The sequence below is a fragment of the Brienomyrus brachyistius genome, chromosome 21 (assembly GCF_023856365.1).
Source record: "Brienomyrus brachyistius isolate T26 chromosome 21, BBRACH_0.4, whole genome shotgun sequence".
Lineage (NCBI taxonomy): Eukaryota > Metazoa > Chordata > Actinopteri > Osteoglossiformes > Mormyridae > Brienomyrus > Brienomyrus brachyistius.
The window spans coordinates 13,739,786-13,763,826 of record NC_064553.1 but is presented as its reverse complement, the minus strand read 5'-3'; the positions used below and the strand labels follow the sequence as shown (position 1 = coordinate 13,763,826).

General features: G+C 45.0%; 1 protein-coding gene across 8 annotated transcripts; it reads left to right on the top strand.

Moving 5' to 3' along the window:
* Positions 1-725: 725 nt before the first annotated feature.
* On the top strand, positions 726-20,082 carry LOC125716636 (transcription factor E2-alpha-like). 8 transcript variants are annotated; one of them, XM_048989188.1, is made up of 20 exons: positions 726-1,182; positions 3,793-3,896; positions 4,620-4,692; positions 7,728-7,798; positions 8,636-8,711; positions 9,498-9,538; positions 9,619-9,745; positions 10,421-10,470; positions 11,633-11,732; positions 11,835-11,956; positions 12,062-12,209; positions 12,403-12,458; positions 12,562-12,640; positions 13,028-13,098; positions 13,180-13,317; positions 13,412-13,538; positions 13,654-13,801; positions 15,886-16,112; positions 16,574-16,720; positions 16,888-20,082. In XM_048989188.1, the coding sequence occupies exons 2-19, from the start codon at positions 3,819-3,821 to the stop codon at positions 16,711-16,713; spliced, it is 1,872 nt and encodes a 623-aa protein (XP_048845145.1). In that variant the 5' UTR covers positions 726-1,182; positions 3,793-3,818; the 3' UTR covers positions 16,714-16,720; positions 16,888-20,082. The 8 variants fall into 8 exon arrangements, with proteins under 8 accessions (XP_048845145.1, XP_048845144.1, XP_048845141.1 ...); XM_048989187.1 differs by having other exon boundaries at positions 735-1,182; positions 15,883-16,112; XM_048989184.1 differs by lacking the exon at positions 15,886-16,112 and adding an exon at positions 14,307-14,548 and having other exon boundaries at positions 760-1,182; positions 3,796-3,896.
* Positions 20,083-24,041: the final 3,959 nt, after the last annotated feature.

Here is a 24,041-nt window from a genome sequence, read left to right as displayed (position 1 = left end):
AGGTGAATCTTTTCTATTATTTTATTCATTGTATTACTATTTTGGATTTTATCGATACCTATACCGGAACCTGGGTATCTCATTTCGTTCGCTTCATGTATAACATGTTCCTGAATGACAATAAAACATCCTTTATTACTTGTCGGAGGATAGAGCGTGGCTTTAGGAATAACACTTATGCCATTTGTTTAATTATACTATAAATCTAGAGATGTAGGCTGTGTGGACGATAGTGTATTACCATATGTTTGATGGGCAAATTTAAAAAAAATTCTCAGTGGTACCGGTAGACCTTATACTGTGAAATTCACTGAAAAACAAACCATACACCGCAATTAAAACATGAAAGAAGGACATACGAGTGAGTTTTATGCTTTGTGTATATCTACGAATGCATACTACAGAAGAAAACTTACCTGTATACCGGTCAAGTATGATATCTACCACATTAAAAAGACCTCAATAAAGCCCAACCGCGAGCCTCAGTAACACAACATGGGAGAACGAGCGGGAAGAGGGTTTGGCTTTTATATCAACTCGGTGATTCCACTGGCTACTATACCTGCCCATCAATTTGTTCTCTGACTCTTATTGGTCCGGTCACTGCAGGTTTATCATTCCATCTCACGCAGCCTCTGCTCCATTACCCGTTAATGTTCTGTGTCCCTCCGCTACCCAGTTTAGTTCTTGAGAATCCTTGAATAAAACGTCATCTTTTTGTAAATACGGGGAAATCGATATGCACAAATAGGCCTGCGTATGAGGATACAGTTATTATATGCTCTTCATTGCCTAAATGTAAACTGTCGAACTTTTTATTCAATGTATGAAATTGGACACCGCTGGTGACAACGTCCTTATTTTTTGCGGAGGGATATAATGTTGAGGCTGACAATGTGGAGGTTGTTAAGATGTCTACCTCGCGGATGAAATGGTATCAATTGTAGCAAGAAAAAGATACATAGAAGAGTTGTAGAGTTTGTGTGGATGCAGAAACGCTAGATTGTATAAACGTCCTGGACTGTCCCTCACGTCACGTTTATAGAAGAACGGAGAATGCAGTTGCTTCGTTTAATCCGCCGAGTTTGAAACGTTGAAGGGAATTCCCTTTTAAGTTTCACGCTATTCCTACAGTGCCGTCCATATATTTTCTGCTGTTCGAAGCCAGACTTTTAATATAAGGTAAATATGCCCGCCTTAAAGCCAGGTGTTTTGGAATGAGAATAGTTGTGTATTTATGTGAGTCTTTTATAAATAAAACTTTTAGAAAAAAAACTAAATATAAAGTTTTAAACGTGGGTTTGTTCATAGGTGATATCGGACTTTTATCTGTTCTGCAAGTTGCGTGTACGTTTCATCGAGGTGGCAATTAATCCTTTGTTCACTCTTGTGAAGACTAGTATTAAAGTTTAAAAGAAACTGAAGTTGGTCGAATATAAGTAGGACGGCGCTATAGCATGTAAAACCGTATTTTAGAGCAAATAAATGTATGTGTTTTAATTATTGTGGTTAATGTTAAATCATTTTAAAACATCTTTGGGAATATGTGGATGCATTAAATCGGTCCTCTTGTACTTTGTTTTTATAATGACTGCATAGGTATTTGTATTTTATCTTAAAAGTAGAATAGGTTTTTAATTCTTCGAAATACATAAGGTGGTCGAAATTCCGAAGGAGCGTTTTATTTGACTTTTGTTTGTTGCATATTTGGCAGGAAATTCCTTGTGCCCCCACCCCTCCTCCTCCTCGCGCAAGCCCTTTAATGCAAATTGGACAGATGTGCAGACTTTTGTGGGTCCAGCCGGGACCGCTTAACTTTGGATTTTTTTTAAACCAGTGTCATGCTTGCCCTCAATTAAGAGCTCGTATTGGTGTTTTTTTGCGCTGCACGACGATTTTTAAAAAGGGGAAAACGTTTCATCTATAATCCTTGTGTACTCTAATGGTGAGTACGGAGAAGCCAATAATCGGTCTTTTTTTTCGTGAAATATCAGGGCGATTAAATCAAAATTCGAGATCGTTGGCAACTCACACGACGGGTGTATTTTAGGAGTATGGGGTTCTTATTATTCACTGTACTATTTTGGATGTTTTTGTAATGGCAGTGAATCAAGCTAGTATGCAGTCGGTATTAAACAATCCGTCGCCTAAGCTCCGATGTGAAGTTGGGGGGAAATTGCGCGAAAGGCGTTTTATTGCTATGTAGGTGTTTGTCTGGCTGCTGGTGGTTAATGGTTCTGATTTAATCAAATACTACTGAATATGTAGGTGAGCTAATGTATATGTCATTGGTGGTTTACTTGCACGGACACAGCCCTAGGCAACAATTTTTTTTCTTCGATTAATTATAACGCAAATGTTACAGCGGAAGTATATGCAATGCAATGTCAGGTATTAATATTAAAGTGAATTCTATATTCCTTCATTTTTCAGTTTCTACTTGGTCGTGTCGCCTGCTTATTTTTTTGTTCGCTCGGATTTTAGATTTTTGTCATCACGAAATACAACTGGTTGAGAAACGTTCGCCGTACGTTGCAGTATGTTGAAAATCTGTCTGCAGTGTGCCGTCTCGGACGTTTTAATTTTTGATCGATCGATCGATCGATCGATGCTGATGCGTGCCGCTGCGCGAGTGGCGTTGGCGTTCGGGCGGCGCGCGACTGGACCGTTAGCGTCGTCCACCTTGACCCAGTGACTCACCAGGCGCGCACGTTAACCGAAAATATGAAGACATTTTGCCATTAAGATTTTCTCACGTCGGTCAAATAACGGTGTCACAGGACTAAGCCGCAATTTTTGCATTATTTCGGTTTCCTGTTGAAGTTGACTATTGGTGCACTCAAAGTGAAAAGTTGTTTTTAAAAAATCTGACACATATTCAGAGGTTAAGATGGACATAGTGGTTAGTCATTCATTGTAGTACTTTTGGAATTATAATGGTGCATTTGGGCCAACATTGCGTGTTACTTGCTGGGACTGCTGCGGTTTTGTTGGTTCAGTTTAATACTGGAGAGTGGGTTTTAGTGGGCTAGTAGTTAAGGTGCGAAAATGCACCACCTGTTGATGCAGTGTAACTTTTTTTTCTTCTAGGTTAATAAACGTGATTAACACAACAGTGTGTTTTTGTGAAGTAACTGGCCTCTTGGTATAAGTGTGAGGAGTTTTCAAAATTCTAGTAATGGATATAAGATATACTTACTTAATCCCAAGTGGGAAGTTCTTATCAATATTAAAACAGGCTGCTGTATCTGTTTCCCACTGAGATGTGTAGTTTTCGAAGCAGATGTTTATCCAGACTGAGAATAACTACCTGAGCTCTTTACAGCTGTGTTATCTTGGAAGAGCTGGTTGATTGAGGTGTCGGGCAATTTAGGGTGGGCTATCATTGTGTATCACAGATGTGCCAGTAACACACTTGTGTAGATCACAAGAGCAAGGTGTTCGCTTTTTAGTGCTGTATTGGTTTTTTGAATGATGGTTGGGGGTGTGGGGGGCATTTTTTCCAAAGGACGCGCTTATTTTTTTGTGACCCTTTTAAAAGCTTTTAATGTCATCGTGTTTGATCTTGCTGACTTACACCCTAGTTGGTCAGTTTGCTATAAGGCCCTTGGGCATTACCTTTGGCCCGGAGCCTTCCAGGGCTGCATTTGGGGAATCCTGGATTAAAGTAGATGTACCATGTACCATGTACCATGGCCACAGTCTTAGAAGTGTCGTTTAATTTTTTTCTGACCTTTTGTAAAGCTTAAGAGAATCTGCTTATAGCCGACTCTGTCCTCTGGTTGTGTCTAGTAGGAAGCTGGTCATCTCCGAGTGGGATGAACACGCAGCAGTCACACGGAATGGCTGCTGTGGGCACGGACAAGGAGCTTAGTGACCTGCTCGACTTCAGTACGGTAAGTGTGGTTTTGATTGGTCCTCTTGATATCTGTCAACTCTGCTTTTGATTGGTCTGTGATTTGCTTCATTGTTGCATGACATTGTCCACGTCTTTAATGCTTCAAGACAACATGCTCGTATTGTTCCTAGTTAGTAAAGGGCTGCAAGTGGAGAATTACAAAGAGATTTATTAAATTCCAAACATGAAACGGCTGTTATAAAATCTGGCAGTTTTTGATTTGTAGATTACGTTTAGTTGCAAAATACTTTAGATAGGAACATTTTTACTTGCTGGGCACTTAATAGTGACAACTCAAAATGTAGTTCTCTAGAATACCACAACAAGGGCCTATAACCAACCTAAACTAGCAATTTTTCAGGTTACATGCCGTTAAACTCAACAGTGTTGTATTAGTGTTCATCAGTGGTCCTCATTGTGTGTTGTGGAATCGTCCAGCATGTTGTTGAATCTAAATAAAAATCCTTCCAAAACTGGCTTTGTTTTAGTCTTAAGTAATAAGGATTCGTACAAATACTGAAATCTGCTAGAAAAGCTTGCTTTTGTAGCAAACAATCCAGCACTTTTACTTGTTCCCAGGAGTGGAAAACCTGCATTACTATAAGCAGTGACCTACTATTCAGTGTGTTGTTGACGTATTGGGGTACTCTGTGTAGTACTGGATTATCATGCTAACAGTCTCTTTCTGGATGATTATTCTGAATTGCCCTACCCTTGATAGACATTTGCTCCACCTGTGGGGAACGGCAAGACCCGGCCAATGACGCTAGGCAGCAGCCAGTTTGTCGGCTCAGGTAACGTTTCCAGATTGTTTTTTAATGCCTCTATGTGAATTGAGACCGATCTCCTTGGTTTTTGTCTCATCATCTTTCCAAAATGTCTTCTCTCCTCCCCTCACATGCTTGCCGTTTGGTTCAAAGATAAGGCAAAGCTTGCAGTGCTTCTAGTACAACCGTCTCCTATGAGCTGTGTCACTGGCTGAGCATCTGGAAACATTCTCCAGTGATGTGGATATGCTAGGGGATGACTTTCAACAATCCAGCTCACTCTGTAGAAAAACTGTTACGTTATAGAGGTATATACAGCAGATTGATCAACAGGGGCGTAAAAGCAATTATGGGACAGTCTCCTTCCTGGAAGATCAGACAAATGTTTTGGTACATTACCTTAATTGTTTAGCTTCCAGTGTTTTCACGTGCCCCTCTATGATTTCATTTAGTTGTTCCTTTGATAGCTAGATGGTGTTATGTTGGAAGACCCCCCCTCCCCAATCAAACCACTGGCAGGAAGAGGCTTTGCTGGTGTCCTGCTGAACCTCTTCTGCTAAACCCCAGTCAGTGTCCCACTCTGAGTGTGAAATAGGTGGCAGGAAATGAGCTTCTCTGTTTCTTCTGCCTCTTTTGCTTTGAAATACACAGCGCAAAGCGATAGATGTCTGACTGTATCTCAGAAGGATGTTAATTCTGTATTGGCTGGATGAACATAAGCCAATGTAACGTTACAGTGCCGCCTTGGCTCTTCAGTAGCTTATTTTAGTGTTACCATACCGGTAAGGCTACTCAACGGTATGGTGCTGGTTATATGATGCTGCCTTGAATGTTTCATTTTAAAAGGATCATGTGCACCTGCAATAACAACCACAAGGGGGAGTTTCAGTGCCTCCCTTTGGGACCTGGCTGTGTGGTTTCATTTACTGACAGAGTGAAACTGAGATCTTACACGGTATTTTTAAATGCACCCTGGCACAAAAAATGCAGAAGAAGTGAAAAATCAACAAGAAGTTTCTATACCGGGTAATTGGTAGCTGAACCAGAAGCTGCTATACAGTAAAATGTCCATAAATGTTTAACATATAGGTACCCTTGCTGACAGAACTGTTTTACTTCTAATTTAGATGTTAGTCTGGATGTTTCATGTTGTTTTTATTGATTGAGCTCAGCCTGCTATTGATTGCCCTCTGTCATTTTAAAGATGAGTGCGAATCTTTGCTGTTTGATTTGGGTGCCGTTCGGCATTTTCCGTTTTCTATAAGCCTGTGAACGTCACCCATATGATTATAGTGCCAAACTCTCCTGTGGGACCAGGGCTGTTAGACCCATTCGGACTGGCAGCAGTTGTTTGGAGGGCTCCCACATGTAGGTCTGTAGCTTGCTGCATGTTTGCTAGGCAAAGAGTCTTGCGTCATTGAGAAAATGTCCTTTGGTGAGAGAATTGACTGTCTTCCGTTTGTGAGACAATATTGCCACCATCGTGGCGTCTTTGTTGGGCTTCCTACAATGTTGAAGAGGCAGGCCTGTTTGGTGTGTGGCTTAGCACTTAGGAGGCTGTACCTGTCATTGGAAGGTCATAGGTTCAAATCTTTGGGACTGCAGACTGATTTCATAGTTGGGCCCTTAGCCCCCAGATGCTCTACAGATCCTCTGAGAGATGAATGTTGCTTTAGATAAGTAGTACTACTAAAAATAAATTTAAAAATCAGTTGTTTCTCATGTGGAGGATTGCCGTTATCTGTTGTCTAAGGTGTATCTTCCTCTTTCTCAGTGGAACAAGTATATGCAGAGTAGTCGTGTTTCCATTGTCTACACGATGGGGTTTTCAGCATGGAAATTTTGCAGTTTCCCACAATCCCCTTCTAGTCATCACCCCCCTAATTTGATTGTAGCCTAAATCTAAAGGCCTCTGTCAGTAATCGCCCACACAGGGGCTACGCCACACCATGCCATCAGAAACACTTGGTATGTGCTGATAGTTGAGTCGTTAGCCATTTTTCTGCCTATCGCCGTTGGAGGGCCACTTCTGTTCTCTGTAGACAGTCCGGATTGGTTTGTATCTCGGAACGCTGCCTCACTTTCGTTTTTTGTCAGTGCCTCACCACCAATACCCAGCTGGTGAAAAGGTTATGGTGTTTCTAACCCTGAAAGAATAGCGACGTGAAGCTAACAGACTCTGCACAGCTGATTAGTGGCCATATGACTGCTGGTGGCACAGTGCGCTGTTAGTCCCCGCTCACTCCCCCCAGCCTTTCACTTTATTTTTTTTTTATAAACAAAAAAAAATCAAAAGAACATGAATATTCATACAGCAGCCAAATTAATATGCACAATTATGCAAATCAGTGTGCAATTAAGCCGCCTCTCTCTGCAGAGGCATGGTGAGCTTAATGTGGCGGAGGGAGGCGTAGAAATTTCTGTACCAGCAATTAGTATTCAGCCTGCTTTTATAGAGAGAAACACTGGGCTGCATGCACTGTCCTTTTTTTCCCATTAAGTCTGATGGGAGCGATGGACGTAGATATGCGGAGAGAAATTGGTTAGAGCTGCTCCATAATGGTTAGCAGGAAGTGGTGAAAGGCGCAGGGGCTACAAGCGACAGTCAGAACGTGTCCCATGTGTTTCCCAAATTCACAGTTAACGATGGATGGGTTGAAATTCTGACTAAACTCTGTTACTGGTGCTAGAATGATTTGGAGTGGGATACCACTGAAATCACTGAGATTCCTGGTGCTCCACCCCTTCTGCTCGCATGCCCTGCTTCATGAGAGTTCGATTTACTTTGACTTTCAAAAGTAAGGCGCAATACTTCAGGCTGTGCGCTTCAAGGTAAACTACTTGTTAGTCATTAATAAGATTGACTTGTTGGTTATGGCATACGCAAATTGTGCTTGTGGTCTTTTGACATGATGTGAAATGCTAGTTTTTCTCCGATAAATGCTGTAGCCGGGATGGTCTGCCCAAGCCCCCCCCCCCCCTACATTTTCAGCAACAAGTGTTCGTGTGTTTGTCTAGTGTTTGTGTGCGACGTGCAGCCTAATCCCTTGCATTTCATCCAGTGGAGGAACGTAACAGCCTGGGGTCCTGGGGACCGGAAGATGAGAACAGCCGCTCCCTCACTCATGGACGGGTGAGAGCCAGTGTTACATGAATAGTAGTGTTCTTGTTCTGCCTAAGGGCTAGAACCCAGTGGTTTTAGCTTTAGAATCCTGTTTTGTTATGTAACTGTTTTCATAGATGAGTTATTTTGGCCAAAAGCTAATCCTCTAACTTTGGTGGGAGGGGAAAAAAAATTTGCCTGACTGCAGTTTGGCTTAATCTGTAATTCTCACCTGTTAATGCCCAGGTTTCCACAGACAACTTTCATCATTTGAATCCTTAATGCCAGGCTGCCCTATTTTGCTTGGCACTTGTATGGCTAAGGAAGTTCAATACCAGTGAAAGGTTTATGCGCATACTGAGATTTTCTACATTTGCATGTTACTCATTTAACATTTACTAAAATTACACTCTATTCTTTTGCTAGCAAATTCACAATATGCTCATCCTTTCAGTACCCTTTATTATCATCTTTGATTCGTAAGTGACCAGCAGAGAGATTTTGAGGCATTCTTTTCTACGGGGGGCATTAAATACTGCTGCTTCATGGGAGACAATGGTGAACTAGTGCATTTAAAGTTAAAGGACAGCCTAGAATTCAACTAATACCGTCACCACACAACCAGTTAATAGGATGTCAGACATGCATAAAGAGAACTTGTTTTGACTTATTTATAATTCTTCACTCAACTTTCTAGTGCTTGACGAACAAAAAAATCAACATCTTATGAATTACATATCAGTGGTAACTTGTGGTGCACGAAAACTTTTGACTGGTTGTGCGTTTGGGTGGGTGGGCTTTCCTGTGAAAGCAGAGGCTGCTTGGTTGGTCGTATCCATCCTGATGTGTGCACATCTGTCCCCGCAGGGTTTTGGTGACAGCCCCCACTACGCCGAACAGGATGGCCTGCCTCACTCTCCTTTTCTCGGTGCTGGGATCGTTGGTATGCTGGCTGAACTACTTTCTGTCTCCTGTTAAGATAATTAACCCAGCATCGCTGCTCCAAGTAAACTCTTCCCCCACACCGGTGCACTAGGCCACTTGCCCCACGTCCGCTCACCCAGAAAGTGAATTGATGAACAGCCTAAGTAGAGCAGGATGACGTCGATGTGTTTGGGCGGATGAATGGCTTAGACCAGAACCCTCATTCCCTGTCCCTCTCAAGGGGTCGGTCTATTAGGGGCACCAGAGTATGAACTGTCTTTTGGGCTTTTTTTTTTTCTTTTTTTTGCTTTGACCTGGAGTTTCTCTTCTCCTGCTTTAGGCAGGACAGGATTGGAGGGGGATGGGTGGTGTTTATTTCTGCACCGTTTTTAATGAGGTGATTTGTCAGGTACATTTTGTCTGCATGCGTAAATATGTGGAGACACTGCATTCACTGATAAAACTCCATGAACTCGAGCCTTACGGCACAGAGGCCCTGTCCCCTTGCGTCCATGTGACTGTTCTCGGCTGTGGTTTTATTTCCCAATATAGCGGAGAAGCTTAATTGGGTCTATTAAGAGCAGAAGCTGATGGTTTACATTTCACGTTCGGAGAAAATTTACTGTTGTAGCCTTGAGTAACACATCTGTCTTCTGTGAAAAATTCTGGCTATGAGAATGTGTGAAATTGTTAGGTAGTACTTTTAGTTGCTTACGGTGTTGACCCCCGCACCTGAATGGAGTGGGCCGTCGTGCTATTAATACCTTCACTGCCTCTCGTGGTCACGTCTGCTTCTCTCTTCCAGGTAAAAACGAGCGGGGTCATTATTCTTCCTTCGTGTCTCAGGTGAGTGTAGCGCCCGCGGATCGGTGTAGGGTAGTTCGGTTTGTCTCCTCTCTCACGCTGCCCTTCTCTCCCCTCGCCAGCCGGGCTTCTTATCCAGCGACATGGTCATGCCTGGCCCTGACGCCCTGTCAGTCCCAGGGCTCAAGGCTCCGCCATACTACACCTGCCCCAGCAACCCTAGGAGGCGCCCTCTGGATACCCCTGTCGGTAAGAAGACAGCCTCGGTACTAACTGGCAGATTCTCAGATTAAAATTGCATCAGTAGAATAGTGACAGCCAGTGAGAGTGTCCATTTGGGGCAGCGTGTGGCTCAGCGGGCCCAACCTCTGTGCCTGGGTTGGGTGGGTCACCAGTTCGAACCCGACCTTGGCAGAACATTCATGTCTGTGGACCCTTAACCGCCAGCTCTATGGGCTTGGCTGCAGAAGGCTGCCCTTCACTGCCATCCTCTCCGCTATGTATGTGTCTGTGTGGAGAGCAAGAAGGGGTAGGTGAGAAGAGAATTTACCTAGAGGGAATTAATAAAGAGCAACAGTAGTGGTGGTAATAGTAGATCTCATAGCTGAGGTAAGCTGTTCTCCTTTGATACACAATGTTTCTTTCCCACAGTGACTATTGGATTAAACCAAGCTGTGCATTTTAGCATCTTGTCCCTTTCTTTGTGGAGACTCCAGTCCAAAAATATGGGAGAAGCAGCGTGTCGAAATTGCCCTACATTTCCATGGTGTATGAGAGTGTGTCCTTTGGACTAGCATCCCATCCAGAGTGTCCCTGCCTCATGTTTTGTGTTTTCTTGGATAATCTCCGGCCTTTTCTTGGATCTGCATTATATATGAATAGACTAATGGAATAAACATTTTTTATTTTTTTTCCCGTTGATAGAAGTCCCGGTGAAAAAAGTAAGGAAGGTTCCTGCTGGACTGCCATCTTCGGTGAGTTGGTCTGGTCTGTCTGTTCAGTCATGGTGCTGGAGGGAGAAGAAGCTTAGTGAGGGTGTTGGATGGCCGGGCGTGTTTTTTTTTTTTTCTTCAAACCCCACAAGAGGGTCCATCTTTACCCACACTGCCCATGTGGTCTCTTGTCGCATGCAGTAAGCTGTGTTCGCTTACAAGCTTAAGACTTCTTCGAAGTCTGTTTCGTTATTTTCAGAATAAAATGACTGGTTACCCTGTGTGGAATACTCTTGTATTCCTTCCTCCTAAGCTCTGTCAGGCTCCTGATTGTTTTGTGCATGCTAAACTGCTATCCGTATGAAGGGGAGCGATTCAGCCCCTACATTAGTCATTCTTCCATGCAGCGTTGAGAGCTTCCGAATGGCCGGACGCCTGGTTCTAGAAGGTCACTGAGTCTGTGCTGCTCAGTCTTAATCTCTCCCCCCCTGGTGGCCGAGCAGAAGACCTCCAGCATTACTGCTTAGCGTTCTACATCTTAGCGTCTGCTTGATGAATTAAGCAAAACAGACCCTCTTCCTCTCCTGCCCCCTTACTGCAGTCTTCTCCTGTTCTTGCTCTATTTTTTTTTTTTGTTTTTTCTTCTTACTACTTCCTCCATCTTATTCTCCCCTCGCCCCCACCCCTCCCCCCAGAGCCAGCTGCCTGTGGAGTTGGCCGGACTCCAGGAACGGGCAGATGGCTCTGTAATTAGAAGTGCATTTCTGTATGCTTCTCTTCACTTCTCCCTGTTTAATCAAATTACAAAGAAAAGTCAGTTCTGGGTTCTACAGTTGCTGGAGCGGGGGGTGGGGATTGTCTAGACTAGGGCGTGGCCATTTTGCGCCAGTCATGCATGAGCCAAAGCTTTCACACATTCCGATTAACATATTCTCCACATGATTGCGTGGCGTTTTGAGGGGGCTGCGTGCTCTTTGATGTCAGGATGCGATTAAAAATGCAGATAAGAAGCTGCCGCCTAATCACAGCTCTCGGTAGAGCTCTCCGCCACTGTTCCTCCTCTGGCAGGGGCCAGCTTGCCCCTATGGGACATGGGCACCCTGTTCCACAGGATGAGTCTGTCAGACCAAAAAGGCAGCATGATGTGGTTGTAAATGTGACAGCAGGTGCTAGTTGACTTCACTGTAGATCCTGTGTCCTCTAGGTCTACGCTTCCTCGTCAGGGGAGGAGTATAACCGGGAGAGTGCTGGTTATCCTGGCTCCAAGCCTGGTTCTGTCTACCCGGCCTCCTTTTACATGCAAGGTTGGTGTTTGAGGGCTGTGCAGCGATTCCACAATGCAGTACGCGCATCTGTGATTTTGGTGGATTTAAATATGATTCTGTCTCTCCTCTGCCTTCATGCAGACAGTCCTGACACCTGGGCCTCGCCTGGGTCACTGGGTCAGTCCGGGTTCCCTTCTGTGCTAGGGAGTTCCTCTCAGCTGGGTCAGCCTGCCCCCTTTGCGGTCAGCCCCCAGGACAGGATGGTGAGCGGCCTTGCAGCAGCACAGAGCTGCTCCTCAGACCCCTTCTGTTGGCATTATGAGACTGGTCGTGGTTCTGACTTCTTGTGTGCCCCTTTTCCCCCCTAGAAGCGGCATCCTGCCCTGTCCCAACAGAACTACCCCCTCCATGGCAGTGAGGTGAACGGTAGCCTAACCTCTGGTTGTCACGTTGGCTCGGGTGCCTACGGCATCTCCAATCTCACCCCACCCGTCAGTGGTGCAGATGGCATTCTGGGTATGGCACCCGTATCGATATCCGCTTCGGCATGCAAATTTAACGTTACGGCTATGACACTGAATGTGCTCCGTTGAAATTGGGTGTTTTGTCCCACGACTCAAGCCACAGACATTGTGCACTGCGGAAAGATTCCTTAGAATTGTGTGGAGTTGCATGATCTGCATTATTGTGTGTTGCCTTTGCTCCCCAGTCAATCGAGTTGTGACCGGGAGTTCTGGGGATGAGATTGGGAAGGCGCTAGCCTCGGTGAGAGAAACATTTTGTATTTTCGTTCTGTCCACTGCTGGGCGATCCATTTATTACAGCAGATGTTTATGGTGCTAATGCTAGCTGGTTTGAATGTGCACAGATCTATTCCGCTGACCCCAACGGAAACACCTTCCCATCCAGCCCCACCACTCCCGTGAGCTCGCCTCAGAACATCGCAGGTACCCGTGCTGCTCTCCTCCATCATGATTCAGTGACAGGCTCAGGGGAGGGATCTTCATTGCTTACGATGGAATTCCCGGAAAGTTGGAATGTAACCAGGCAGAGCAACAGGTTATAGAAGGGACCACAATGAAGTCAGGAAATTTTGCCTGCCTATGCTGGCAGTAGTGAGTGCTCTTAAAGACTATAGCGCCATCTGCTGTGCATAAGGTGAATTGTACTATGTAGTGCTTCATACACCATTGGTCTTTTTCTTTTTTGGTGTGCCGTTTTTGCCCAGCTGTCTTGATTGACCTCTCCTGTTCTCACCTGTAGATTAGGTGCTCTTGCTGAATGCTGTGTACCTTATGTGCTAAATCGGATGCCTTTTCAATCTTTGGCAACAGTGTCCCAGTGGTCACGGGGATCCGGACAGTCGTCCCTGTCACCTGGTTTTGAGGGCGGGCTGCACGTACTGGTGGGTACCAACACATCATGCCGTTTGGATGAACTTGTTCCATGAGAGATTTTCTCCCGCTGATTCGTGTCCTTGCTGCAGAACAAGCTGGAGGACCACCTGGAGGAGGCCATCCACGTCATGCGCGCCCACGCTGATCAAACTGACATGAGCGGTTTGCTGAGCAGCCAGTCCTTTGCCAGTGCCAGCCTGGGCCTTGGTGCTCGTCACCCAGCTATGGTGAGCGTGCCTTGGCGTGATCTCTCTGACCAGATTACAGTGCTGAAATGGGGGGCCTGCCCATTTAACCTTACCCATCCGTCTTTGCTTTCAGGTTGGAAGTCACCATGATGACCCTCCAAGTCTGCCCTCTAGTGGTGCTATGTTACATGGACACCGTGGATCTGTTCCCACTCAGCTGAACACCCTTCCTGAGCTCAGTCAGCCGGACTCCTTTCCCAGTAAGTGTCCCAGCTAGGCCAATGTGCATCTCCGCCTCTGTGTAGCCAGTTTTACTGCTTGCTTTGGGCTGATTATGACAGGAAAGCTTGTGATTTACCTGTTTGTCTCTTTCAGGCCTGGCCAGCGGCATATCCCACTCCTCCCACTCCTCGAGCAACTCCAACATCAAGAGGGAGGACAAAGAGGATGACGAGAACGCCTCCATTGGTGATAAGTCTGAGGATGACCGAAAGGAATCTAAAGGGCCGCGTGCCAGAATGAGGTAGCTGCTCCGACGATCTGAGGCCATTGCTGCCTTGGGCCCTGTTCTTCATTTTATGCATCACCGTTAAATTGGTGTTGAAGTTTTAGTGGAATATGATAGCCTTTTTTTTTCGGAAGACTACCGGCACACATTTATATGGTGTATGCTGATTTCAGAGAAGCATTTCCCTTTCAGAAAATCCAGGTGTTCTCAAGCCAGGGACTAGAATAAATGCCCTACTTGTCATGTGACACCTGACCTGTGTGGCTCCCCAGAGGAGTAAGAAAATACAGTGACAAAATAGGCTATTGAACACTGGTAACGTATAAAGCAGTGGTGTCTGTGATCTAAGCCCTGGGAAACTGCAGCCTCACGACTATTGGTGCACTGCAGCTTCTCCATGCCTTTAATATGGAGATGGATGTTCTGGCGGGAGCTTAAGGGGTGTTGGTCTATGTGATGATTTCCCTGTCTTTACCTCCACCCCTTCCCCTGCTTGGTTTTGGCCTCCAACCCCTGTTAGTCACGATGACGATGACGATGACGATGAGGATCTTCCTTTGGAGGTGAAGGCGGAGCGGGAGAAAGAGCGGCGGGTGGCCAATAACGCGCGCGAGCGGCTGCGCGTGCGCGACATCAACGAGGCCTTTAAGGAGCTGGGCCGAATGTGCCAGCTGCACCTGAGCAACGAGAAACCCCAGACCAAGCTGCTCATCCTGCACCAGGCCGTTAATGTTATACTCAACCTGGAGCAGCAAGTGCGAGGTCAGTGGGGTTGCTGGCCAGGCCGGCGTAGGCATTCAGCCGAAGGCTGCCCCCTACAGGGGGCGGGCCAGAACCCAATGGCATGGGGCTGTTTTCACTGTGTGTACTGTATGCGTGTGCTCGCTCGGCTTTTCCTGCCTCTGCCTGCTCGCTCCTTCTTGCTCCCACTACGGCGCCTCCCTTTGCACGACCACAGAACGCGGCAAGATGAAAGTCCAGGCCGAAGCACTAGGAGTGACGTCCTGCATGCCGTCCTGGTGCATTTGCCCACTTTCATCTGGGAGCAAGCAGCCCTGCATGGGAATGTCAGTCCTCCATCCAAAGTCCTTTCCTCCAGCAGCTCATGTGTAACTGACGGACCTTATCCTCTCATACACGTATCTTCGCCTTTTGCCTGTAACGCGTTCATCCAGCCTTCCTCGGTTTGCTGAGAATGGGGAAGATGCAGCAGTATGCCATCTTGTTTTCCACCTTTACCTCGACTTAACTAGCTTTGAGTTGTCTGCCAGCTTCGTCCTTTGTCTCGCATATTCTGGTTTCATTCTTAAACATCCTACTAGCTATACTACTGACACACTCCCTTTTATCAGTGTCTTCCTGTGTCTTGGCTGTAGCCTCGCCTTTCCATCCATTAAGTACCTCGCTGGTATACTTGGGGCTCTGTCTCCCCCTCGGCTTTCCCGCTGCTTTACATATGCACTTGTCCTCCATGCCTTCTCTCTGGCACTCTTCATGCTCGCGTTTCCCTCCTCGCAGCCCCCAATAGCCCCCAGAAACTCCCAGTCTCAATTTAAAACTCCTGGCCTCAAGTGGCTGACAGTCAGGCTCAACTGAGCGGTTTGGTCAGGAAAAAAACTACGTTCAACTCTTTAGAAAAACAACATTTACAAAACTGTCATCGGGCAGAACTCGCCAGATGATGATATCGACGTTACCATTTTTGATGTGGAATGCAGCGGCATAAGCAAAGCAGTCATACTAGATAAAGCTCCTCACAACCCTGGATCAGGCCTTCCAGTTCAGGTTCCTACTGGCTGTCCGGCCCTGCCCTGCTCTCTCTCCCGTCCCATTCTCCTCTTCTGGAACATCATCCTTCCACATGCTACCCACAAGGAAGTAGCAGTTTGTCTATGGTGGCTGTAAGTCGCTGTCCTAGGACTGAAGGCAGGCCTCCTTTTTTCGCTGTGCCTTCTGAGTCTTGGAAGATGAATCGCATAGGTGCACTTAGCCGAAACTGTAGCTTCATGGCACTGGTTGGTGTGGGGCAGACCCAGGGCATGCTGGGTAAAGTTCTGGGAGTAATTTAACTGCCCGCCCCCCCCCCCACTCGGCAGCAGCGTGACAGATGAGGGCCTCACGGCAGAGGAGAAGGAGCAGCGGGACCGGGAGCGCCGCCTGGCTAACAATGCACGAGAGCGTGTGCGCGTGCGGGACATAAACGAGGCCTTCCGGGAGCTGGGCCGCATGTGCCAGGCGCACCTGAAGAGCGACAAGGCTCAGACCAAGCTGATCATCCTGCAGCAGGCCGTGCAGGTCATTCTGAGTCTGGAGAAGCAGGTGCGAGGTAGGGCTCCCCGCTATACCTGCGCGCTGCCCTGGTTCACCGCCATACAGATGTACGGCATGGAGCTGAAGATGTCGCTGTCAGTCTCTCGCTCTTGTCTGTTCTGCCTTTGCTGCCCCTCTACCTCTGACTTCAGTCCCCATGCCATTCAGTTCACTATCTGCTGTATGTCAAATATATTGAATGTGACTGTGAAAAGGGGGGCATTGGTCTGTTTTTGTTTATACTGACTGGTTGTCTTTCTGCCTCATCGCTGTTTCTTGCTCCGCTTCCGTCAAGCAGTCATTAATTTCCTTGCCGACTTTGACTCACCCGATGCATATAAAATGTGTGTTGTTCGCCCAGTATCTTTGGGCCGGCTAGTGAATTCCAGCCCTTTCTGTATTGTTTGCACTCCGTATTACTACTGAGGTGTGGAGAGGTACCACTCAACCCTGCAATTTTTCTGTGTCTCCCAAAAGAACGCAATCTAAACCCAAAGGCTGCGTGTCTCAAGCGGCGAGAGGAGGAGAAAGTGTCAGGGGTGATTGACCCCCAGATGCAGCTGTCAGGACACCCCGGGCTGGGGACAGAGGGGCAGAACCCAGTCAGCCATATGTAACTCTCAGGTAAGGTGGTGTGGGAACACTGAACATCACTGAATGCACTGTGTGTGTCTCAGGTTGTACTCACGACTCACTTGATAACGGATAACTGTAGGCATTCGATGCATATATGCTGTATGTCAGAGGTACGTGCTACTTTTTGAAGTCCAAAATGTGTTTCCCTCCTCCAGATCCTTTGGAACTTCCTGGGATCCTGGAAGATGTGGCCTTATTTTTTCCCCACCATTCTTAGTGTGTGTACACATTCTGTCATTCTATATAAAAGCATATTTGAGAAGATGCATGTTCACACAGCTACACACATCTTAACCACGGAGACTGACAGAACCAGGTGTAACTCCTGAGGACAGCAGACAGCTGCAACACCGTTCAGATGTGGTGTTTATGGCGAACATTCTGCCATGATCTCAACATTGATTTGGAAGCACCCAGTACAAAAACAGACCATGAAACTGAGAAAAAGCCCTGAGAAAAATCTCATGAAATGTAAATGCAGATGTGCCTAATGAGCACAGTTTTGTATGTCAACAAGCTGCCCCCGTTTGGAGACGAGTATCCCCCTCCTCGGAAAAAAAATATTTCTAACTGGGTTTTATAGTATGCAGAAATGTAGCTTGTAGAACCCAATGTAGTGAAGAATTCAGGCTTTCAAGTGCAGTTATGTCCCAGAATCTCCATAATGGGACTTCCAGTATTATAAATCTTAAAGTTTAATACCTCTAGACTTAACATGGATTATTTTTCAGATGACTGAGTCCAATTTTTGTGTGTAACCACAGTATTGCAATCCTTTCTGCCTCGGTTGTGGGGCTGAATATATGTTGGCTAAGTCCCAAGTGCTGTTTTATAGCACAAAATAATGAAGGACCTTCTCTGATGTCCCCTTCAGCCAGGCCCAAGAGCGGCACAAAGCACCCAGCTCCAGTGAGCAGACTTATCGATAGTCCTCCCTTTCTCGAGGGCTGTCCAGATTGGTGTTTAGTGCAGTCATGATCTTGGAGTGTTGACACGCTTTTTTCCTCAGTGCTAGTGGGACAAGAGTCTGTTCAGTATACTAAGATCCCGGAGTTGCTTTGCCTACATGCTTCCATAGACTTTTAAGCAAGGAAATGTCCGGAGATCGAGAGAGAGCAGGAATCCTCATCAGACTGGCGAACAGCTCCAAAACTGCTTCCAGAGGTTGAGGTGGTCCTCTGGAGTCTGGAAGTGGCTGAATTTGGCTGAAAGGCACTGGAAAGCAGCCTGGCCACCTGCATGGAGAACGCTGGGGATCCCAAGATGTTAAAGGAGCAAAGCTTCGGCAAAGGTCTCCTAGCCAGGGTGGCGTTTAACTTTTGATTGCAAAGGATTTGTATTGGTCAACGTCCCACTAGCAAAACAAAGCATGCATGGATGCTTTCATAAACTTTTATATTGCATAATATATATTACATTTTACAATGGATATTGTAACAAACAGGATAAGGTAAGATGCAGGGAAAAAGAAAATACCACCACCATTCACAACTACAAGCACTGTTTCCCTGCAGATTTGAGTACTTGCATACAGTTTGATATAGTTCAGTGGGCTGGTTTGGTTTGGAAATGGTGAAATTGAATGAGTTATGTAGTGGAACATATAGCAATCAAAATCCCCTTCAGGAAAATGAACTGAAACTCCATTGAAAGGTGTGTAAATGTCAACTTGGCTTGTGACTTGATTGCGATTTTAAGAAAAAGGTGAAATAATCTAAGGTGAATGTGTAGAAATTACATATGCAATTGGTTTTGAATGTACGATGCAAATTGGTGTGTTCAAATAGGCAGGCATCTGCTCCTGTAAATGCGTCCGGTCTTCTGTATGGTCGCTGAAACTATCTGCATTAACGGTGTCTGCTGACAATAGGCCAAGGGAGGCTGATGCAGACTGGAAGCATAAATGCTGGCGACAGAATAGCTGTTAGTCACCTTGCTGCAGGCGGGAGCCAAGTGGATAATGACCATCCGCTTCTGTTAATTTTAAGGTTTGTAAAACTTAAAATGAAAGCAACAGATGTTAGGTAATGTGGCCAGACATGAAACTGGAGAGTGATACCTCAGTGCCTAAATGTTTTTTCTCACTCTGCCCCCCCTGCCTTGGTGTTGTAATATGTGGTTATTATTGTGTGGTTATTGTTTTTGGTTTTGGGGAACTTCTGAGACAGCCGTGTTTTATGGTTGCATTTCAAATGCTTTGGCGGCTTATAGCAGGGCCTCCTCCCCGCTCCCCTGCCCCCCCCCTCCTGTGTCTTGTACTATTTAGGTTTTGCATATTTTTTTATCAGATGCCTTCCTTCCTGTTTTGAGCTCCAGTGGTGAAAAGGTGAGTGCAGTGCATGGCACTGTTTACACTTACAAGAGGTTGTCATGCTATGCCATGACTGATGCTGGAGGGTTAGGGGTTATAGTTTGTAGATAAGGCCTTTTTCAATTAGCATGCTACCTTGTGTGTTTGGTGGGTTCTTGCATCACTTCTTCCCATGCATTTAAAGTGACACGTGGACAGTGCTGCATATTTTAATGTGTTCTTGCATTCATAGGTGTGACTTCTGCCAGTTTCATCCAGATCTTTATTGTCTGGGCTGCACAGTCCTAGCTGTGTGCCAGTCAAGGAACACATCTTATTGTCAGAGATTCTGAGGCGTGTCTTTGAAAAGGTGTGATTCTTCTATAAAAGCCGTTATTTGGAAGTGCTTTGGGTCATACACATGTAACTGGAATTTTTTTTTGGGGGGGGGGGGTGGACTGAGTTATAGCAAACATACAGGCAACCTGAGTTGTATTGCATTTTACTTCATTATGAATTCATTCTCTGCAATATGACCCGAAATGGAATTTTAGATCGTTTTTAACATGAAGAGCAGTGCCTGCTTTTGCACACTCCCGGTGCTGTCAGTGACACAAATGGCCTCTGATCTTTGTGTAATCAGCTGCCAAAATATTGACTTTAAAAGCCAGCGTAGTGAACTTGTCAGATGCAGCTGAGCTCGAACCTGTGTGTGCAGCCAGTGTTCTCTAAATGTCCATGTGTGTCACGTTGTATTCTGTCAATGTGGGAATGGATTTGAATGGAATGCACCAGTAACCCTTCTCCCCTTCCCAGTGTAAATACACTGAAGTGGAACCTTGCCATCTCACATTCATTGAGGACACAACTGTTCTCAGAGTGCCTCAGACCCGGTTTTTATTTTTATATTATATATATAAATATAATCTAGTTATTGAACTGTCCTGTATATAACAGTAATGTAGCAATAAATGTGCCATTTTTAATAACAAATATACCCAATGTCTTGTTTTAAAAACTTGTATACATAAAGAAACTTTGTAATAAAGGTTTACTATAATCTGTGCCCTTGTTTTATACATAAACAAAATTGCGCATCTTTAGATTGGTGTGCATAGTATGTGCATGTGTGGCTTTTTTGGGAAGGGGGGGTGGTGTTATGATTTTACTTTGCTCCCTTTGAAAATCTTCTTAAGTTTTAATAAAGGAACTAGTGTAAGAACAGTTTAATCTTTAGTGACAGAGTTTGCCGACAGGGCGCTGGGCAAAGTTTAAGTAGTTTGTTTAATACAATTTACACAAATTACATGGAATCGTTCACTTATTTTTACATAAGATTGATACATAAGGCGGGGGCGTCATGGTGGTGCAGTGGTTAGCACTGTTGCCTCACACTTCTGGGACCCGGGTTCGAGTCTCCGCCTGGGTCACATGGGTGCAGAGTTTGCATGTTCTTCCTATGTTGTTGTGGGGTTTCCTCCGGGTACTCTGGTTTTTCCCTCCCACAGTCCAAAAACATGCTGAGGCTAATTGGAGTTGCTAAATTGCCCATAGGAGTCCATGTGTGAGTGAATGGTGTGTGAGTGTGGCCCCCCATCCTGGGTTGTTTCCTGCCTCGTGCCCATTGCTTCCAGGATAGGCTCCGGACCCCCCGTGACCCAGTAGGATAAGTGGTTTGGAAGATGGATGGATGATACATAAGGAATAAGACACTTATTTTTGTACTCCAACACTTACTACACCCAACTTTCCAATTTTCCTTATGAAATTCTTACTCATACAAATTAATAAGATTTAATTCTCCTGCAGTTTTACAGGTTTGTGCCAATAAACATGGTTTTGTACTTGGTAGCCGATCGTTCTCTATGTAAAAGGGGAGACTGATGTGGATTAGAGAAGAGTTGAGTGGGGTGGAGAACTAAACGAATCAGTGCGATGACCTGATCATTCACTTCAGGAATGAACATCTTCACTCTGTTGCAAATAAAGCAAATGTATGAACATACACTCATATGGTAACAAATGGATTCCTTGTATAAGTTCCACTTTGTTGGGGCTTGAGTGGCCTCATGCAGCTTATTGGAATATCGTGATGATTCTGAACTGGATATTTTTATATTTTTCAAGTCCTGTCTTGGTCAAGGTTAGGGATAGGGGGACTCGCCTATCCAAAGCAGCACAGGACACAAGGCCAAGTGCACTCTGGGTGCCATATGATATTGGGGGGCCCAAAACACACGTTAGGGTTTCAACCCATTACCCAGAAAGTATGAGGCAACAGTGCAATCCAACATGTTCTTATTTATGCAAATGTTTTGCACATTGATGCAATTATTTTTAATAAGCATGTGTGTTGCTTTATATGTTTAAGTGCAAATTTCACCAATAATTTCACCATTCTGTCATCTGAGGTCAATAACAGGGATCATATCCAGAATCAACTGAAAATGAAATTATTAAATTATTAGCATGTTACCTTCTGATGGGCTATAGCCGAAACTTACCATCAGATAATATCGATGGAAATATTAATAAAATGAGGGGCGAAAATTTAAATTCTGCTCAATTGATCTGGACCTGCAGCTGTGAGATGTTAGCATTTTGTGCTGATTTGAGAAATTACAAGGAAATTTTTCTCTTGTAATACCATTTGCATTATTTTACCAAACCACCAGTCTGGTCCAATATATTGCTGATGCAGGCACACACTAGGCTGCTGCCTGGGGTCCAGTAGGAATCAACCAACCACTGCTGGGTGCACACTCAGTGACACACACGGTCAGTTGAAGCACGGTAGTTCATTTAAGCTGTATGTTTTTGGACAATGGAAGGAAACCAGAGGACCCGCAGAAAAGCCACCGCGCAGGGTGAACATGTGCAGCAGTAACGCGACCCACCAGGCCGTTCGGCCGCCCAGACAGGCCTGCACGATGTGTGATGTTAATATCAACATGGCATTTCATACACATGCAACCGTCACATCTCAAGGATCGCGGTAGTCTGCTGGGTTCAAGATTCAATAAGTCGCGCTAAAACGTTTTTTTTTTTTGTTTACCTTAGAAACTTAGTAAGCTTTATTTTATTTTAGTGATGGTTCCTTTTCAAAATTATGTAGTATATGTAATAAATAAACAAAATCAGTCTAAACTTCACAGCCGCTACTTTGACATGAGCTCTGTATGCATATTGTGTATTAGAGGGTTGCCAATTTGTGTGACAATCACACTTGCACACTCTCACGCTCATACGGCAAATCTATTCCACTATAACTCTCCAAATTCCACTATAAACCTAAAATTAACTACTTTTTAACCGTCGGGGTAGTTTGCAAATCGTACAGAATATTTACAAGGTAATAAAACTGTTACATACATGTAAATGCGTATGCATGCATGTGCAGACTTGTATCGAATTGAAAATCTCACGCCAGCCAGCTGACCAAAGTTGGCAGCCCTGTCTTATGTAATATGATGTGTCTAAGTGACGGGGCTGACCATCGTTTTAGCTGCAATTATTTTGACATACAGGAATTGTAGAAATTAAATTAAGCAAAATAATTTAAGTCAACGTGATGACAGACAAGCTACGCTACTCTGCAACACTAAATGGAACATACACTATGTTGCCATAAGTATTGGGACACCTGCCTTTACACTCATGAACGTTAATGATATCCCATTCTTAATACATATGCTTTAATATGGAGTTGATCCACCCTTTTCATCTATAACAGCTTCAGCTCTTCTGGGAAGGCTGTCCACAAGGTTTAGGAGTGTGATTATGGGAATTTTTGACCATTCTTCCAAGGGAGCATTTGTGAGTTCAGGCACTGATGTTGGATGAAAAGGCCTCACTCACAGTTTCCGCTGTAATTTATCAGTAATATAAGGTGTTCTGTCGGGTTGAGGTCAGGGCTTTGTGCAGGCCAGTAAAGTTCCTCCACACCACACTCGCTCCCATGTCCTTATGAACCCTGTTTTGTGCACTGGTGCGCAGTCATGTTGGAACAGGAAGGGGCCAATCCCCAAACTATTCCCACAAAGTTGAGAGCATGAAATGGCTTCAATTGCTGCAGCATTAAGAGTTCCTTTTACTGGAACTAAGGCATCTTCCATAAGTACAGTCTCTATCAGCAGTTCAACTTCAGCCAGGTGCTGATTGGTTCTTCAGCTCAATACACTTTTTAATCCTACAACAGGGGAAGAAAGCAGCTTGAGTCATAACCATTAATGAGCGCCATCAGAGCTAAACGTTACAGGTCCTGGTGTCGTATAAGATTTGGTTTTCCTTGACGGAGTTCGAGGAGGACAGCCCAGTTTCTCAGTGGTTAGCACCGTAGCCTTGCACCCCCTGGGTTGTGGGTTTGATTCCAGCCCACAGCTCTAGGTGCATGAAGTTTGCATGGTCCTTCTGTGTGCATGTTTCCTTTGCGTTTTCCTGGTCAGTCCAAGCACATGTGGCTATATGACAAGGTGCCCCTAACCCTACCATACGATGTGTGTTTGGCCCCGCAATAGAATGGTATCCTATTCACTGTCCCTGCATTGTGATCCCTGAAATAATCTCCATTAATTCCGATTAGTGTAGAATATCGAGTCTTTCCTAGAAACTATATGTAAGAATCGCTTGGTAAATGCATGTGTTACTCAGTCCTTGTATGCGGATATTTTTGATTTGTATTTCATTATAAATAAAACTGATATTTACATAAATATTCAAAACAGAACAAGCCCATGACATAAGAACATAAGAACATAAGAACATGAGAACTATACAAACGAGAGGAGGCCATTCGGCCCATCAAGCTCGCTTGGGGAGAACTAAACTAATAGCTCAGAGTCGTTAAAATCTTATCTAGCTCTGATTTAAAGGAACCCAAGGATTCAGCTTGCACTACATTATCAGGAAGGCTATTCCATACTCTGACTACACGCTGCGTAAAGAAGTGCTTCCTTAAATCCAGCTTGAAATGTTCTCCCGCTAATTTCCACCTATGGCCACGAGTTCGTGTATTTAAAC

Excerpts from the sequence above, each read along its gene's own strand:
- LOC125716636 (XM_048989184.1), top strand. The coding sequence starts at position 3,819 with ATGAACACGCAGCAGTCACACGGAATGGCTGCTGTGGGCACGGACAAG. Across the intron at positions 7,799-8,635 it reads GCTCCCTCACTCATGGACGG|GGTTTTGGTGACAGCCCCCA; the intron begins GTGAGAGCCAGT and ends CTGTCCCCGCAG. Across the intron at positions 14,549-16,573 it reads CCTGGAGCAGCAAGTGCGAG|AACGCAATCTAAACCCAAAG; the intron begins GTCAGTGGGGTT and ends GTCTCCCAAAAG.